The following is a 19602-nucleotide window of genomic DNA, read 5'->3' as shown; positions in this document are numbered from 1 at the left end:
TTGGGCCGATTTAACAGCCCGATTCATCCGAATCGGGTGAAATCGTGCCCAAATCGCATAGTGTATGGGGGCCTTAACCCATTGGAGCAGTGTTTGGTGTCTCTGTGTCTTTGAGCTCAGTCACTGACCGTAATACAGCAGTGACTGGCTATCCCCCCCCCCCCCCCCCGTGCAGTCTCATTCAGCGTCTTTGAGCGGTAACCATGGGGATGTATGCGCAGTGCGACACAACATCAACATAGCACCATGCACCTCTCTGTGTCTTTTTTTTTTGTGAGAAATCTGACGGCTAGGCAATGACTTTCTACAAGCTTCATCGTGAAGACCACGGAACATTCAAAGCAAACGGAACAAAATATTTCAATTTCAGTTTGCTATAACGTCGGTGATGCATAGGCCAAGTAGGGATGTTGATCGACCATCGATGATTTAAAACCATCGATGATTTAAAACCATCGATGGTTTATGGTTGATGTTGAATAGTTCTGCCATCGATGGGGGAGAACCAGATGGTTTCCCACCATCGATGTCAGGCTTAAACAAATAGATTTGTTTTTGCTTTTTCCCCAAGGTGCCGGGACACGGAGCATATCTCCCACCCCCATATTTTTAAAGGTCCACAGACCAATCAATCAAAGAAAATGGATGACCATTGATATGTAAAAACATCGATGATTATCCATTGAATAGTACTACACTATCGATGGCCAGTTGCACTTTTGCCTTCGATGGCCATCCCTAATACCAAGTAGTGAAAGGTTCTGTGGTTTGATAAGACCAAAACAACTTTTTGGTTTCCTTGCCAGGTGGTAGGACTGATGCAAGCCCACCTCCAAGCAATGTCTCAGGAACGTTCTTCTGCCTATGGAGAAACCAGATGGCAGGAGCAGGATGTTATGCTCTTTAGGGACTTGGGAGCTTAACAAATATTATTATGTTTGCTGGGTTAGCCCCACCATATAATTACCACTATATAGAAAACTTGCTGCAGGACAAGAACGTTATGCAGCATGCAACAGGGGGACTAAGTAAAAACCGGACTGGACAAGACCCCGGAACGCTGGGGGATGTCATGTCCCAGGGGATGCATGTGAGAGCTTTCACCAGGGACATGGGAAAGGGGAGATTACAGCCGTGTGGTCCAGACCGTTCTGGTTTTTGCTACATCCGGACCATACAGACAGGCTTTATTCCCCCCCTCCTCTCCCTGGTGACAGCTGTCACAGGCAGCCCCCCCCCCCCCCCCCCCCACGGACAGGACACCCCTGGACCGGACACTACAAGCTTTGTAATGCAGAGTTTGTCCGGCGTTCCAGGGTCCTGTCCGGGTCTGGTTTTTACCCATACCCTACAATGTATTGGACCTCAGTCTCACTGATAGGTAGATGTGCCAAAACTTAAAGGGCCTTATTGTAACATGTGCAGAGAGAGTTAGATTTGGGTGAGTTATTTGTTTCTGTGCAGGGTAAATACTGGCTGCTTTATTTTTACACTGCAATATAGATCTCACTTTGAAGTAAACCCCAACCAAATCTAATTCTCTCTTCACATGTTACATCTGCCCCACCCGCAGTGCACATGGTTTTGTCCATTTGAGAAGGAATTTGCCTCTGAGCGTGAACCAGAATAAGGCCCAAAGTGTGGAGGTTTGTCTGATTGGTAGCTTTGGGCATGTTTTTGCCCTCCAGACTTTCTGGAGTGACTTCAGCAGTGGCCACCGTGCACGCTGACTGTGCTGTGATTGGCTGCAGCAGTATCCAGATGTGCCGGGCTAGTAGAGGCTCCATTGTCTGCCTGTGAGGGGCAATGTGTAAGGTTATTGTTCTCCAGCGGTCAGAGTGCCCTCCTACACCTGCCTGGAGGTATTGTATGTATGGTCTGTGTGCTCTGAGCAAGGTGTCCCCCCCCCCGCAGGCTGCCATTGTACACTGGGGAAGGGGGAGGACATTCTTGAATGGATGGAGTGGGAAAGTCAGGGGACAAGTTTAAACGTGCTGGGATTTGGTCTCTAAACTGGTCGGATCTATGGTTTACGGCGGGGATTATAGTAACCATTTAATCGCCAGCGTGTTTCTCCTTGTTGTCTTCTTAGTAATAAGGGGCAGATGTACTAAACCCTGCACAGAGAGAGAAGATTTAGTACCACTGGATAAGCTTCTAACTGCAATGTTACAGGCTGTGTTTGAAAAATGACAGTTGGGAGCTGGCTGGCCGGTACGTTATCTCTCGCTTAGGCTTAGAACATCTGGACAATTGTCACCTATAGACAGGTGTTGCCAAGGAAAACATTGCGCCAACGCTCTGTGTATGTGTATTGCTGAGCTCTGTTACAATGCAGCCCCATTTAATACCGCCACTTCTCCACTGTGAGTAATTATTTTTTTAATAGGAGTGTGCAGACTAGCGTTACCTTATGCAGCATCGTGGGACGCTGCGCCGGCCGGGGGAAGGCATAGAGACTCAGCGGTGGCTGACTTTCAGCCCCACTGGCCAGATGCGGCAGATAGATCGCCGACGGGCATCGGGCAGAAGTACTGTACAGCCGTCCATACAGTACTTCCACCTGGTGCCCGCCGCAGCCCGGCAGCAATCTATCTGCACCATCCATCTCTGGCCAGCGGGACTGACACCGCTGAGATTGAGCCGCTGCTGAGATTCTAAGTATAATTAAGAGGTGAGGGAAGGGGAGTGGAGGGGAGGGGGAAGCTTCACTGGCACTGAGGGGCAATGTGTATCTGGCACTGAGGGGCAATGTGTATCTGGCACTGGGGGGCAATGTGTATCTGGCAATGGGGGGCAATGTGTATCTGGCACTGGGGGGCAATGTGTATCTGGCACTGGGGGGCAATGTGTATCTGGCACTGGGGGGCAATGTGTATCTGGCACTGGGGGGCAATGTGTATCTGGCACTGGGGGGGCAATGTGTATCTGGCACTGAGGGGCAATGTGTATCTGGCACTGAGGGGCAATGTGTATCTGGCACTGAGGGGCAATGTGTATCTGGCACTGAGGGGCAATGTGTATCTGGCACTGAGGGGCAATGTGTATCTGGCACTGAGGGGCAATGTGTATCTGGCACTGGGGGGCAATGTGTATCTGGCACTGGGGGGCAATGTGTATCTGGCAATGGGGGGCAATGTGTATCTGGCACTGGGGGGCAATGTGTATCTGGCACTGGGGGGCAATGTGTATCTGGCACTGGGGGGCAATGTGTATCTGGCACTGAGGGGCAATGTGTATCTGGCACTGGGGGGCAATGTGTATCTGGCACTGGGGGGCAATGTGTATCTGGCACTGGGGGGCAATGTGTATCTGGCACTTGGGGGGACCACACCCCTTATATATGACCACGCCTCTTTTAAATGTGACCACACCCCCTTTTCCCGAGCGCGCACGCATAATTACATCATTAACTTTTGCATACCCCCACTTCTAAATGTGGGTATTATATGTGTACATGTGGGTATTATATGTGTACATGTGGGTATTATATGTGTACATGTGGGTATTATATGTGTACGTGTGGGTATTATATGTGTACATGTAGGTATTATATGTGTACATGTGGGTATTATATGTGTACATGTGGGTATTATATGTGTACATGTGGGTATTATATGTCTACATGTAGGTATTATGGGTGAGATTTGCTAAACCAGTTTGATTTTGCAGTGTAAATGATTGCCGCTTTAAAAAACTGGAGATTTCTCACCAAATCTCTCACTTTCTGAAACTCCATCCTATAAAATTTCACCCTGTATGTGTACATGTGGGTATTATATGTGTACATGTGGGTATTATATGTGCACATGTGGGTATTATATGTGCACATGTGGGTATTATATGTGTACATGTGGGTATTATATGTGCACATGTATTATATGTGCACATGTGGGTATTATATGTGCACATGTGGGTATTATATGTGCACATGTAGTGCTGGCAACAACTCCAAAGATCTGTGTATGTGTGCACATGTATGTATGTATGTATGTTTCTGCCCTTCTCTCCTGTACGGTGTGTGCACATGTATGTATGTATGAATGTTTCTGCACTTCTCATGCATGCATGTAGGGTGTGTGCACATGCATGCATGCATGTTTTTGCCCTTCTCTCCTGTACTGTGCGTGCACATATATGTACTTACGGACGTACGTACGTACATGTATGTGTCTACTACTCTGTAATGTACTGTGTGTGCACATGTATGTATCTATCTATCTATCTATATAGGTGTCTGTCATTCTCTCCTCTATGATGTGTGCACATGTATGTATGTATGTATGTATGTATGTATGTATGTGCCTGCCATTCTCTCCTGTATGTTGTGTGTGCATGTATGTATGTATGTATGTATGTCCCTGCCCTTCTCTCCTATATGGTGTGTGCACATATATGTATGTATGTATGTTCCTGCCCTTCTCTCCTGTACGGTGTGTGCACATATTTATGAATGTATGTATGTATGTATGTATGTATGTATGTATGTATGTGCCTGCCATTCTCTAATATACGGTGTGTGTGCACATGTATGTGTGCACATTTATGTATGTCCCTGCCCTTCTCTCCTATATGGTGTGTGCACATATATGCATGTATGTATGTTCCTGCCCTTCTCTCCTATATGGTGTGTGTGTGTGTATGTATATATATATCTCTATGTATGTATGTATGTATGTGTGGACTCATGTATGTATGTATGTTTCTGCCATTCTTTCCTGTACGGTGTGTGCACATGTATGTATGTATGTATGTATGTATGTATGTATGTATGTATGTGTCTGCCGTTCTCTCCTGTTTGGTGTGTGCACATGTTTGTATGTATGTATGCATGTTTCTGCCATTCTCTCCTGTACTGTGTGTGCACATGTATATATGTATGTGTCTGCCATTCTCTCCTGTTTGGTGTGTGCACATGTTTGTTTGTATGTATGTATGTATGTATGTATGTATGCATGCATGTGTATGCCATTGTCTCCTGTACGGTGTATGCACATGCATACATGTATGTATGTATGTATGTATGTATGCATGCATGTATGTTTCTGCCATTCTCTCCTGTACGTTGTGTGCACATGTACATACATACATACATATGTATGTATGTATGTATGTATGTATGTGCCTGCCAGTCTCTCCTGTACAGTGTGTGCACATGTATGTATGTATGTATGTATGTATGTATGTATGTTTATGCATGTATGTATGCATGCATGCATGTATGTATGTATGTATGTTCCTGAGCTTCTCACCTGTATGGCTTGTGCACATGTATGTATGTGTGTGTGTGTATGTATGAATGTATGTATGTATGTATGTATGTATGTATGTATGTATGTATGTATGTATGCTCCTGCCCTTCTCTCCTGTACGGTCTGTATGTATGTGGATGTATGTGCACATGCATGTATGTATGTTCCTACCCTTCTCACCTGTATGGCTTGTGCACATGTATATATGTTCCTGCCCTTCACTCCTGTACAGTGTATGCACAGGTATGTATGTATGTATGTATGTATGTATGTATGTATGTATGTATGTATGTGTGTATGCAGCACTGCAGCCTCTCCTCCTCACAGCCCCCGGCTACCTGTCACCTAATGACTTCCCTCCCTCTTCCTCCTGTACATTACTTTCCCCCTTCCACTCTCTTTCCTGTCCTCTGTCTCAGTGTCCTTCCCCCCATACACCCCCCAGGCCTCCCCACCCTCCCAGCTCCTCTCTCCTCTCCACAGTGCTCCCAGGCCTGCTAACATTCCTCAGTGTCTGGCCGTGGCTGGCCATGTGCCCAGTGTGGGGTGGGGGGGGGGGACACGCCTTTATCCCCACATGGCACTAGATGGGTGACCCTCCTCTCCCAGATTCCCTCAGGAGAGGGGGGCATCTGTGGGGGGGATACTATGCCCCCCTCATTCTTGAGGAAACCACACGTGGCAGTCGGTATTACCCTTTCACTGACACGCCACACAAACTTACTTAACCCTTAAGCCTGCAGCAGGCCACATGGTACTGAAAGGAAGTGATGTTCTGCAGGTCTGTAGCACGCAATGGGTTAAGGGTGCAATGTGCTGCAGGTCTCTGACAATCCCTGCGATAAATCTGAGTAAATCTGTGTGAGGCTGTCTCTAATTTTCATCTCCTCTCTTCCACTCAGGACAGCTGGGGGCGCTGCGGGTATAGCCACTGACCATGCACTCCCTGGACGAACCCCTGGACCTGAAGCTCAGCATCTCTAAGCTGCGGGCAGCGCGAGAGAAGCGGGAACGCGGTGGGGGCAGTGGTAGGAAACGCACTGTGCACCATGAGCTGATGATTAGAGATGATGGGACGACTGTTATCACCCCCGTGTGCTCCTCACCCCCACCAGGTAATCCTGCCTATGGTACCCGCGTATACCCCCATTGCCCTATCACAGACCATCTGACCTCTGCCAGTGCTGCTCTGTGTCGCTCTCAGATTAACCATCACCTTCCTGCTTTCTTTCTGTACAGGGTTCCTGCCTCGTTATCGGGAAGGGGACAGCCCCCCCTTTTCTTCTCCCCCAGTCGTGGACCTCAGCCTCTCCCCCTCTTCCGGTATGGACTCACCCGGCCGTGCGTCATTGTCCCTGAAAGGGTGGCTGGAGTGGACACCGCTTTGGTGAGTTTCTGCCACCAGTGATATTTACTACAGGTCTCTGGGACTATGGAACTCTTAAGATGCCCAAACCTGTAGGGGGCAGCGTTCTGTGGTGCCGATCAGTCACTCAGAGGCATCAGAATAAGCGCCTCTGGTTCCTAATATGTTATACACAAGAGAGTTCCGCTCACTGAGTCACGTGTAGCCCAGAGCTGTCCCATGTTACACGCTCTGATCTGTGCACGTGTACACCTGGAGGCCTTGCAGGCTGCATTCCCCTGTATAGGTGCTGATACTGACTGTTATGTTGTGTTGTGTGTAACCACCTGACGTCTGTCCTCTCTGCCCTCAGGACAACCCGTCAATGCGCTGCAGGGGGGATGCGGCCCCCAGTCCCTTCCAGTTCTTTCTGCCCCTCAGTTCCGGCCTCCAGCTGCCGCCTTCCATGTTCCTGACTCCCCCCAAAGAGAGACGTCTCTCCCTGGAATACACAGAGCAGAAACAGCTGGTGTGCCAGTGGGCAAAGGTACGCTTGGATACAGAACCTGTGTTCTCGTCACATGACCTTCTCCACATGTCTACTGTTCTCATCTTATCTGCACCTCCACATTGTACTATGATGGTCAATTTGGTCTCTTCCCCCAACTCTGTATCTTCACCCCCCCCCCCTCTCCCCTTTTGCATTCTTCACCTCTGGCTTAGCATCACCTTTGACCTTTGACTTTTTTTTTTTCCAGTGCAATCGTCTTTTCGAGTTACTGCAAGAGTTGGTGGATCACGTTAACGATTTCCACGTGAAGCCAGAAAAGGATGCCGGGTACTGTTGCCACTGGGAGGGATGTGCCCGCCGTGGCAGGGGATTCAATGCCAGGTAAGACCAGAGCATGCTGCAAAATGGGCACGGTACAGTACGTGTATCACAGCAGTTGTATGTCACGGAATATATTTATAAATGGCGGCAAATAATTCCGTGAGATGTGCTGGGATATGCTATAATGCTACACCCAGCGCTAGGAGCTCTGCCCTCATGGTTACAGGATCAATACTCCTGAGTCACTACCCATAAATCACAGTCAACCCCCCCCCCCCCCTGCCCTCACCTCTGACCTCTCCCTATGTCAAGACAGCTGCCCCCCCTTCCCCTCACCTCTGACCTCTCCCTATGTTAGGACTCCGCCCCTCCCCTCTTCCCCTCACCTCTGACCTCTCTCCCTATGCCATGACAGTGAGATCCATATCACCTGGTGTATGGTCACATATAGGTTCACCAGAGATAAGCTGTGTGCCTGGTCTCTGGCAGATCTAGAGGAGAGAGATCAAAGGTGAAGATTTGTTTAACCAGTAACTGAAGCACCTGAGGTTGTTTATATATTTACTACAGTTCTATACAAGGTTTTATGCATTCATATCAGTCCCTGCCCAGGGGGAGCTCACATTCTGTATTCTCTGGGTATTGGCAGAGGTTACAGGGCCCTGCTTGCCAACTTGTAATCTATATGTCATATTGACTTACTCCGCAGCCTATAGGCTGCTCACCACAAGTGTTTCTGGGAGCATCTCTCCGCTTGCTCATGTGCAGGCTAGAGAACGAGCAGTCCTGCCGGTGGTCTCCAACCAGGGGCTGGCTGGCAACTTTTATCCTGGGGGGCAAATCCAGAGCATTGGCCCATAAGTAACAGCGCATCGTTACATTTAGGTTTTGCGGTTTAAAAATATGTATTAAAAAAAAACAATAATAGGACACCACAGGCTGCTCCCCTGTATAATATCAGGACACCACAGGCTACTCCCCGTCTTATAATAATAACAGGACAACAGAGGCTGCTCCCCCTGTATAATATCAGGACACCACAGGCTACTCCCCGTCTTATAATAATAACAGGACAACAGAGGCTGCTCCCCCTGTATAATATCAGGACACCACAGGCTACTCCCCGTCTTATAATAATAACTGGACAACACAGGCTGCTCCCCTGTATAATAATAGTACCCCCACAGGCTGCTCCTCCTGTATAATAAAAGTACACCACAGGCTGCTCCCCCTGTATAATAGGACACAACAGGCTGCTCCCCCTGTCTTATAATAATAACAGGACCCTACAGGCTGCTCCCCCTGTATAATAATAACAGGGCCCCCACAGGCTGCTCCCCCTGTATAATAATAACGGGACCCCCACAGGCTGCTCCCCCTGTATAATAATAACGGGACCCCCACAGGCTGCTCCCCCTGTATAATAATAACGGGACCCCCACAGGCTGCTCCCCCTGTATAATAATAGAGGGACCCCCACAGGCTGCTCCCCCTGTATAATAATAACGGGACCCCCACAGGCTGCTCCCCCTGTATAATAATAGAGGGACCCCCACAGGCTGCTCCCCCTGTATATAACGGGACCCCCACAGGCTGCTCCCCCTGTATAATAATAGAGGGACCCCCACAGGCTGCTCCCCCTGTATAATAATAACGGGACCCCCACAGGCTGCTCCCCCTGTATAATAATAGAGGGACCCCCACAGGCTGCTCCCCCTGTATAATAAAATTACATCACAGGCTGCTTCCCCTTTATAATAACAGGACACAACAGGCTGCTCCCCCTGTATAACATGACCCCACAGGCTGCTCCCCCTGTATTATTATTATAATAATAATAATAACGGGACCCCCACAGGCTGCTCCCCCTGTCTATAACGGGACCCCCACAGGCTGCTCCCCCTGTATAATAATAACAGGACCCCCACAGGCTGCTCCCCCTGTATATAACGGGACCCCCACAGGCTGCTCCCCCTGTATAATAATAACAGGGCCCCCACAGGCTGCTCCCCCTGTGTAATAATAACAGGACCCCCACAGGCTGCTCCCCTGTATAATAAAAAGACATCACAGGCTGCTCCCCCTTTATAATAACAGGACACAACAGGCTGCTCCCCCTGTATAACATGACCCCACAGGCTGCTCCCCCTGTATAATATTAATAATAATAACAGGACCCCCACAGGCTGCTCCCCTTGTATAATAATAATGGGACCCCCCACAGGCTGCTCCCCCTGTTTAATAATAATGGGACCCCCACAGGCTGCTCCCCCTGTTTAATAATAATGGGACCCCCCACAGGCTGCTCCCCCTGTTTAATAATAATGGGACCCCCCACAGGCTGCTCCCCCTGTTTAATAATAATGGGACCCCCACAGGCTGCTCCCCCTGTTTAATAATAATGGGACCCCCCACAGGCTGCTCCCCCTGTTTAATAATAATGGGACCCCCACAGGATGCTCCCACTTATAATAATAACTGGACCCCCACAGGCTGCTCCCACTTATAATAATAACTGGACCCCCACAGGCTGCTCCCCCTGTATAATAACTGATCCTTAAAGGCTGCTCAGCCTGTACAGTCCCACTCCCTCTTACCTTGATGCCAGACAGTGAGGCAGGCTGCAGCATAGGGAAGAAAGTGTAACGCACAGGCAGGAAGTAGGTGGAACATACAGAGTCTCTGTAGTGGCCTCCTGCGGATGCGGTCATCTATTAGAATGAACTTAGGTCTACAGTCATTAGGTCGACCCCACTAGGTCGACTGGCAGGAAGGTCGACCTGACTTAAGGTCGACATGGGCCAAGGTCGACATGACTTAAGGTCGAATTTACATAAAGGTCGACATGAGGAAGGTCGTCTGGTCATAAGGTCGACATGGGTTTTTCACTGTTTTTTGAGCCGACATGTGCCGACAGGCGGTATTTCATGCCCTACCATCCACTAGGGCGTGGTGGGAGAATAAAATAGTGTGCCGAGCGCAGCGAGGCACCGTGCCCGAAGCATTGCGAGCGAAGCGAGCGATGCGAGGGTCCGATTCTCATTGCCAACTGTGTCCATGTCGACTGTGTCGACATTCGGATAAAAAAACAGTGAAAAACCCATGTCGACCTTATGACCAGTCGACCTTCCTCATGTCGACCTTTATGCAAATTCGACCTTAAGTCATGTCGACCTTGGCCCATGTCGACCTTAAGTCAGGTCGACCTTCCTGCCAGTCGACCTAGTGGGGTCGACCTAATGACTGTAGACCTAAATGCAGTCTGACGAATGATCCCATTCCCCTCCTGCACTAGACATGTCCTCAGTGCAGGAGGCCGGCGGCCATGTTTATGGAGACCACTCGGAAACTGATCAGCCTGGCTGCAGCAGCAGCAGCCTCAGAACAATGGCGGCCCGCACGCAAAACAATTCAGCGGCACGGGGGGCACATGGCACCCTGCCCCCCGGCCCAGCACGCCCCTGTTTCCAACCCGGCAGTAAAGTGATCGCATTAGGGTTCCTCCGTCCCTGCATGTCAATAATGTTCTATCCTGTTGATCCTTAAGTTCTTATTGGTGATCATTAATTACAATGATTGCGTAATCTCCCACTGATTTAAAAATATGCCCCAAATGGAAATGAAGCGTTACTATGGGGAGGTCCCAGTGCTTCTGCTGCCTGCTGTGCACTGAATAAGGTGTGAACGGCAGGTGAGAGCGCTATAGGGAAATAATGGTCCGCTGGCTGAGCTGCAGGAGCCGGCTCTCCTTAGAAATTTCCGTGCATTACACTGTAAAAAAGGCTGAGCCAGTGGCTCCTCCAGCAGTGAACCACTGCTATTTTTTACTGGGGTATGGCCAAACCCCTCCCGGCGACCACACCCATTCCTGTGACCATGCCCCTTTTAACCAGGGCCTGGCGGCGCTTTCAGTGGCCCTGGTTGTATTCAGAAAGTCCTAAGTGCTCCAACGACATATCACAATGCATGAAAACAACAGAAATAGCATGGACTCTTATGACCGCACCCTTAAGGGGTCGTCCGATTAAACCCATCTTCAAACTCAGATTGTGCCTTAAGATGAGACACACACACACACACAAACACAAACACATCATTCAGTTATAGTTATGTAGATAAAATCCATGTTTATGGTTATGGTGACACAAAGTTGCAGCAATGGCGCCATCTTGTGGAACCCAGAATATTACTGTGTCCTGTGGGTGTCACTATATATATGAAACAAACCAATGTTATCGAATGTTCACTGCAAGTTCTGAGTGCGATATTTTCAAGCACTGGTGAGCCTTCGGAAGCTGAAGGCCATCTGATCCAAACACCGGGGACCAACAAGTCTGTGTTTTCACAGATAGACAGATCTGCCCAGTTTGCGTCTGACCCACAACAGGTTGGAAATATGCACAGATGCTTCTGCGAGTGCACTGTAGGCAAACACTCGCTGTTTGCGTCTGAGACCAGCAACATTCTAAGGGACAAGACAATGCGGGTTATGTGGCGTTACCATGTACTTTTGTTTTCTTCAGGTACAGCTGCCTGTGTTGCATCAGACTCTTACTGTATTTATGACGCGTTTCTGCTCCACCTGCAGGTACAAGATGCTGATTCATATTCGCACCCACACTAACGAGAGGCCGCACTGCTGCCCGACTTGTCACAAGAGCTTCTCACGGCTGGAAAATCTAAAGATACATAACCGGTCACACACAGGTATGCCCGTCACCGCCCCCCCTGCTGTACCCAGCGCAAAGTCTCCTCCGCTTCCAGGCTCTGATAACCACCTGACAACTGGCGGCAGACATTACGGAGGCTGAACCTCAATATTCATGACAATGTCCCTAATACACTTCTTAATACCCCGTGACAGAGTGGCAGACATTGTATGACCAATATACATGGGGAGCGGGTACTAGCAGCAATGATAGCGGTAGAAGAACCAAGGCTAGTCCCATAATGCATTTCACCTGCGTAAACAACGGGGTAAAGGACAAGTATATATAGTCAGGGTATCCTTTCATTATGTCAGCAATGGAAGACAGTCATGTTGACACACCACAATGACCTAATCTAACATGTCGACCTTCTGCACTATGCCGACATAGCTAAAATGTTGACATACGACGTCTATATAGTTATGACGTCAATAATACAAATCGTAAGGTTAGGTGTCGATGTTTTAACATGTCAACTTTATGCAAGCATTGACACTGTCCAAGTCAACAATATGAACATGTCGACATGCTGTAGTCTAAATTATGATTGTCGACATAATAAAGAGAACTATACTGAAGCTGCTTTCAGAACACAATATAGAGTTAAATAAACAACAGCGCGCCTAAGTAAGATAGTAAATCACATATTCAATATTTAAACAGAAATATGTTCCAAAATGTTATCATTTCGATTGATAATATAAATAGTAAAAAAAAAAACGGGAGAGATATGTAGTTGGCACGGAGATTTGTCAGTGTTATAAATTAGTGTGTGACACACATAACACATAACTATTACAGTACAATGGTGATTGTATAGTTGGTATATATGTAGCCATCTGTAATGAAGCACAGGGTGTCTGTACTGACACGTGGCTAGAACTGCTGGTGGGTTCATTTACACTATAAGCAAAAACAACAAGAACCAGTGGTGGAACTCTCTGGGGCAGTGCGCTCAGGTGCGTACATCAATAATTCTTTTTAATTATTATTTTCATTTAAATACAACATTTTCCAGAAAATAACTGTAAAGGCTGAGTTTCCATCACAGGAGGTTTGAGAGAAAACTAGAGACAAGGCCCAGAGTCATGTCGCGTAGTAATAACCTGCCAGCAGCCACAGAACCACGTGTGCTGTGCGTGACTGCGTGGTATAATGAATCGGAGCATACTCGCACAGTAATAACCTGCCAGCAGCCACAGAACCACGTGTGCTGTGCGTGACTGTGTGGTATAATGAATCAGAGCATACTCGCACAGTAATAACCTGCCAGCAGCCACAGAACCACGTGTGCTGTGCGTGACTGCGTGGTATAATGAATCGGAGCATACTCACACAGTAGTGACCGGTGACAGCAATGACACTGTGCACTTTACTCAGCTTAGACAGGAAGAGTTTGTGATTGGTCACAGTGATCACATGTGGCTCATTCATGCCGTGTCTCACGTGACCCCCTGCTATAAGCTGGCTCTGTATTTTCCTATGCCAGGCAACATCAGTATATATTGTTTCTCATTAATGTTGATAATATTCGCTTTAAGACATTTTAATAAGGAATATACATTGGAATAAATAGTTGTGTGTGACTGGAACCTCTCTATAGAATGCAACTTAAAAAAAAAAAGAAAAAGACGTCTATGTTGAAGGCCTGTGTCACGCAGCTTCTGTGTCCTGTGTACTGTGTACCGAAGCAGCGACAATGTAGCACAATCTCCTGCCACTGTATTATGATTACTTATTTATACAGCACCATTCATTTGTACATAGAGTATGGGCCTAATTCATATCTGGTCGCATGACATATTTGTTCTCAGAATGGACACAATCATGCTGCACTGCAGGTGGGGCAGATGTAACATGTGTAGAGAGAGAGGGGGAGTTATTTTGTTTCTGTGCAGGGTAAATACTGGCTGTGTTATTACACCACAGTTTAGATTGGTGAAGTGATAAAGTGGAAGGTGATAACACAGTAGCCAGTCAGCCTCCTAATTGTCACTTTTCACACCAGGTCTTGACGGTTAGGAGCCGATTGGCTATTACGTAATCACCTTCCACTTTCTCATGTCATCAGGCTGAACACATCTGCCCCAGTGTATCTATACTATGACCATTGCTCTACTATTCAGCCCAATGTGCTTTATACTTTGGGGGTCGCAAGGTTGGGAACTCACAGCCTTGTGAGTCCACCAAACCCCCCCTTATGGATGTTGGCCTGGCTGCCACCCATTTGCAGTCTGTGTTCGCACGCACTGGCATCAGCTTCAATAACATTGTTTACCGGTTATTACAGGCTTATTCCACAAGGTGGCGGCATTTATCCCCATATATTTATTTATTAACAGTTTCTTATACAGCGCGCACATATTCCGCAGCATTGTACAGATTACCAGTTATTTATATAGCGCACACATATTCCGTAGCCCTGTACAGAGAATATTTGAACATTCACATCAGTCCCTGCCCCAGTAGAGCTTACAATCTATATTCCCTACCACATGTACACGCACATAGACATTCTAGGGTTAATATGTTGGGAGCCAAATACCCTACCAGTATATTTTTGGATTGTGGGAGGAAACCGGAGTACCCGGAGGAAACACACGCAAGTACGGGGAGAATATACAAACTCCGCACAGTTAGGGCCATGGTGGAAATTGAACCCATGACCTCAGTGCTGTGAGGCAGTAATGCTAACCATTACACCATACGTACTGCCCCAGTATGTACGGGGAGGTGGCGGTGTATAAGACGTGAGACAGGTATGTACGAGGTGTGTATGATGTGGGTAAGGTATGTGGAGGTGTAAATGATGTGGGACAGGTACGGGGAGGTGTAAATGATGTGGGACAGGGATGTGGAGGTGTGTATGATGTGGGACAGGTACAGGGAGGTGTGTATGATGTGGGACAGGTAAGGGGAGGTGGAGGTGTGAATGACGTGGGACAGGAATGTAGATGCGTGAATGACGTGGGTCGGGTATGAGGAGGCGTGTATAACGTGGGTCGGGTATGTGGAGGTGTGTATAACGTGGGTCGGGTATGTGGAGGTGTGTTGGCCACTAACAGCAGTCTTTATGGTCCTACTACTTGCTACTTTTTGGGGTCCATGATGATTTCCCCATTTTTCATGACTCCAGTTTGCAAACAAGCACATAATTGAATTGGGTGTGGGATCTAATCACTCTTATTGTCTCCCCAGGTGAAAAGCCGTACATGTGTCCATACGAGGGTTGCAACAAGCGCTACTCCAACTCCAGCGACCGCTTCAAGCATACGCGCACACACTACGTGGACAAGCCCTACTACTGCAAGATGCCGGGATGCCAGAAACGCTACACAGACCCCAGCTCCCTGCGGAAGCACATCAAGGCCCACGGGCACTTCATCTCACATCAACAGCGCCAGTTACTGAAAATACACCAACCGCCAAAAATGGCAACGGCGGGGGACAGCAGCTATGCAAGCGGTGCCCAACTCATCATTCCCAACCCGGCGGCCATCTTCGGAAGTCAGACGCTGCCAATACCATTGGCACCAGGACCTTTAGACCTGAGCTCATTGGCTTGCACTGGAGTAGCATCAGCCCTGGCAGGTTTACCCAATCCCATGCTGGCATTGGCAGGGTCCCCTCTGAACCTGGCAAAAGGTTCCCTGCTGTCCCAGGCTTACTCTGCGGCAGGTCTCGGCCTACCTTTAGTCTCCTTGGTTACAGCAGGAAAATCGGAAAGTGAGAAGCGAACCAAGGGTCAAAGGTCAGAGAGCGGTGAGAGGACTGAGGGGTCAAAGATGAGGCTTGGTTCAATGGATGGGCTGTCTCTGCTTCCCGCAGGGGTGCTAGATCTCTCTCCCGGCGTGGGCTCGGATTCCTTGCTGCCGGGATGGGTGGTCATCCCTCCAGGCTCTGTGTTACTGAAACCGGCGGTGGTCAACTGAGAAGGCCACGCCCCTGTAACTTTCCACCTGTGCCCGCTTCCTACATACATGCCCTGACACAGGCTCCTTGTCCTCCGCGGAAGAGGTATAACCCAGTTATATTCCCGGCCTGTGACTCCCGCTGAACTTTTGCACAAGCGACAATGCAGAGAATGTGTTCCTTGGGCCTTGTGAGAAGAAGGCGAGCGGATATATATTACTTTGCTTATCTGCAGAAACCGCTTTTCCTTCTTGTACGTGGGACCAAAACGGCGGGATGACTGCCAAATACTAGAGTGATTATACAGCAATGAGACTATTAAGGACTATTCTGTAAGATGGGAGAGAGAGGTGATGTGGACTGAGGAGAATGAAGCACTTTGTGATGTCCGGAGGTTCCCTGAGGCTAGGGAAAGTTACGTTCTGTGATCTGCAGACTTTCGTTTCTCAGAATTCACGAGAGATGGCCATGCGCCTTCCGAGAAAAGCAATAATACGGGACAAGCTCCGAGCGAGCGGACTCTGCAATGACAAGAGGGAGCGGAGTGTGGATATAGTCTGAGAGACACTCAACCAATTATCCACACTCCAATTCTCTGCCGTACTCATCAGATTTCCTGTAGATCAGATCTGTTACAATAACGTGGCACTCTCCTATTCCCACAGCCAATTCCCGTGTCACTCTGATTCCAGAGTGGCTCCCCTCTCTGATTGTATCGTCTGTTGTGCGCGATCTCCGCTCTCTATGGGGGAGAGAGATAAAATGTCAGCCAATCAGCTCCTAACTTTCATGTTACAGGTTGTGGGTGAGCCTTGTAGAACGATAAAGTACTAGTCGACTAGCTCCTAACTGCCATGTTACAAACCGTGTATAAAAAATGACAGGAGCTGATTGGTTGGTAGCTTATCTCTATTCAACTCTATCACTCTCCAAGGCTTTATACGTCTCCCCCTGTCTTTGGAGCAAATTGCTTGCTATTTTATCTCTCTCCACTTTAATCCAAACTTTGGTAAATCTCCCCCTCGGTCTTAAAGCCTACATTCCACAAATTATTTCTCACATGTACCTATGCACTAAAATCCGCTCTCTGCACTTTCCCACAATCCTCTCTGCCAACCATTTTCCATGGCCTATTTTCTCTTAAAGCAAGAAGACCCCGCCTCCCGCTGTGGGTTTCTCATGACAACGCATTCAGGCGCAGTGAATGCTGCTTCTCGCCGCTTCTCCGGAGAGTGTGCACAAATTTTGCTTTTGAAACCAATGAATTCCCTATATATTCCTCATGTATAACAATGTGTGAGATGGAGGTGGATCTCTGCAGCAAAGGCGCAATCCATGCTATGTTATGACTGTGAGAGTGGTGTGCGTGTGTGATGCTCTGCCGGTGTTCATTTGCTGTCGTGGCGACTGACGGGTGCCCATCTCTCTCCAGTTTCCGGTCTCTCGTGGGCAGAAGAGTCCTCTCCAGACCTAGCCCTAGTGACGGCCTAATTCAGGCCTGGCCAACCTGTGGCTCTCCAGATGTTATGAAACTACAAATCCCAGCACGCCTTGCCACAGTTTTGCTATAAGGGAGTGGTAAAACTGTGGCAAGGCATGCTGGGATTTGTACTTTCACAACATCTGGAGAGCCACAGGTTGGCCTGTCCTGGCCTAGTTGATAACAATGGCTGCAATTTCTTTTGAATTTAAAGGAAAACTGTAGATACAGCATACACGATGAAAGTGTTCTAGCGGTAGGTGTTAGCACATTGGATGGTGGATGGGGTATGTGGCCCTTCAGCTACTGTGAAACTACACGTCCCAGCATGCCATAATGGCAAAGCAGTGGCAGGGCATGCTATCCGATGCCCCAGCTACGCGCAAGTTTAACCCGTTTGGTGCCAGGTCCTTCCTCCAATCCTACTACCCAGCGTCAGCCCTGTGTCTCCTACAGAGCGAAGAATAAAATATATTTATTATACAGTAATTCACTGTTTATGTAATGAAACGCCCCCTCCCCCAGTTTTTACGCCTAATTCCACACGTTAAAACATAACTTTTAAAAGTAAAATTTTAAAAAAGCGATTGTTTTATCGAATGCTTCCGACACGCCGACATTTTCAAGATGGCACAAAGGCTAAGAATTAGGCACATCAATACCAATATGTATCATGAGTTTGGCTCGTTAAAATCCAGTGTGTCACAATTGGAATAAGAAATCTTTTACAAACCCAGAAGAAAAACTACTTTCTTGGATATGGTATTATACAGTATGACACTAGAATTAAACGTTTTTATGTGGTGTTCAAAATGGCTGATGTATCCACAATTGGTACAAACCAAGCTATAGATGGCCACACATGCTGTTATCAGCCATGAACACCAGAATCCTTAGCAATTTGGCCACGTTCTTGTACAATGCGCTTGATAAATATGGCTGCTTGGTTCATGAGCTGCTCAGCTGGATGAGCACTGTGCAGAATTCAATATGGCCGCTCCGGTATATGGGCTGGTCAGCTGGATCGATCACTGTGCAGAATTCAATATGGCCGCTCTGGTATATGGGCTGGTCAGCTGGAGCGGTCGCTATGCAGTAGCTTGTGTCTGGTCTCCTGTAGAACAGGAAGTTAGCAGTACATTGGAAACAAGATTTTTACTACAGTTTTCCTTTAAGGCATTATTTGCAGCCATTACAAATTGGAATAACATTTATGGGCCCTGGATATTAAATAGCAGTCCCTATTGTAGAGTGGCCCTTTGCGATACAGCCAGCGTCAGCTATGTTCCTGCACGGTTTCAGGTCATCCAAACCAGCTTTATTCATTTCTTATTAGACAATATGGTGGACATGTCGCCTCTGCGGTCTTGTGTCACTTTGCACATACACCAGACATGACCTGACTGGGAGCAGACTGACGGCGGCTTAACGACATGTAGTTTGTTTGGATGATATTTAATGCTTTGCTTTAATCCCCGGTCTCTTCAGTATACTGGAGCTCAGTTGGCGGCAGCCATTTTGTGTGCTAAACTTATATGAGAAGTTCCGATTCCATTGCATAAAATCCTCACAGATATGTATATACGGTGTATCTCCTACCATTTATCTTTATGTTATAATTGATATATCTTCCTTATTCGTAATAACTAGAGAACGTGTAGCGGGGTGTCCGATACATCGCAGTCCGAGTGTACACCGCCAATTCCATACGTTAAAGGCGCAGCATTTGCTGTAAGGGAGTGATGCTCTGCGTGGCCACCCATGGTTACTAGAGCAATGATCTGCAGGCAGCCAATTAAAGTGCCTTCTGTATCATAATTATTCTCCCTAGTCCCCCTTCCTGTCCGTAAACCCCCCCCCCCCCCCCCCCTCATTGTCCCAAATGAAGACGGCTCTTGCATCGGAGTGTGTGAGAGATGCTGAGTGACTGCACCGTGACGAGACCGCTCCCCTTGAGTGCGGAGATTGTTCTATGAGCTCCCTAAGGGGCGAGCTGCCAACGAGATGCCTCCCAAGTCAGGGGCATTTATTCAACCATTAAAAATTTAATAAAACAAAAGATAAAAAAAAAA

The 19602-nt window shown here is 47.9% G+C and overlaps 1 protein-coding gene across 1 annotated transcript in view; it reads left to right on the top strand.

Moving 5' to 3' along the window:
- GLIS2 (GLIS family zinc finger 2) overlaps positions 1-19381 on the top strand; it is a 42925-nt gene extending 23544 nt beyond the window's left edge. Inside the window, 6 exon segments of the mRNA XM_083152694.1 lie at positions 6155-6367; positions 6492-6672; positions 6994-7144; positions 7356-7489; positions 12018-12136; positions 15337-19381. Coding sequence (XP_083008820.1) covers positions 6190-6367; positions 6492-6672; positions 6994-7144; positions 7356-7489; positions 12018-12136; positions 15337-16070 — 1497 coding nt within the window. The 5' untranslated portion in view covers positions 6155-6189 and the 3' untranslated portion in view covers positions 16071-19381.
- The last annotated feature ends 221 nt before the right edge of the window (positions 19382-19602 follow it).

The sequence above is a fragment of the Crinia signifera genome, chromosome 7 (genome assembly GCF_055691185.1).
Source record: "Crinia signifera chromosome 7, ASM5569118v1, whole genome shotgun sequence".
Lineage (NCBI taxonomy): Eukaryota > Metazoa > Chordata > Amphibia > Anura > Myobatrachidae > Crinia > Crinia signifera.
The sequence above is the reverse complement of the archived record's forward strand: the minus strand, read 5'-3'. Positions and strand labels throughout refer to the sequence as shown.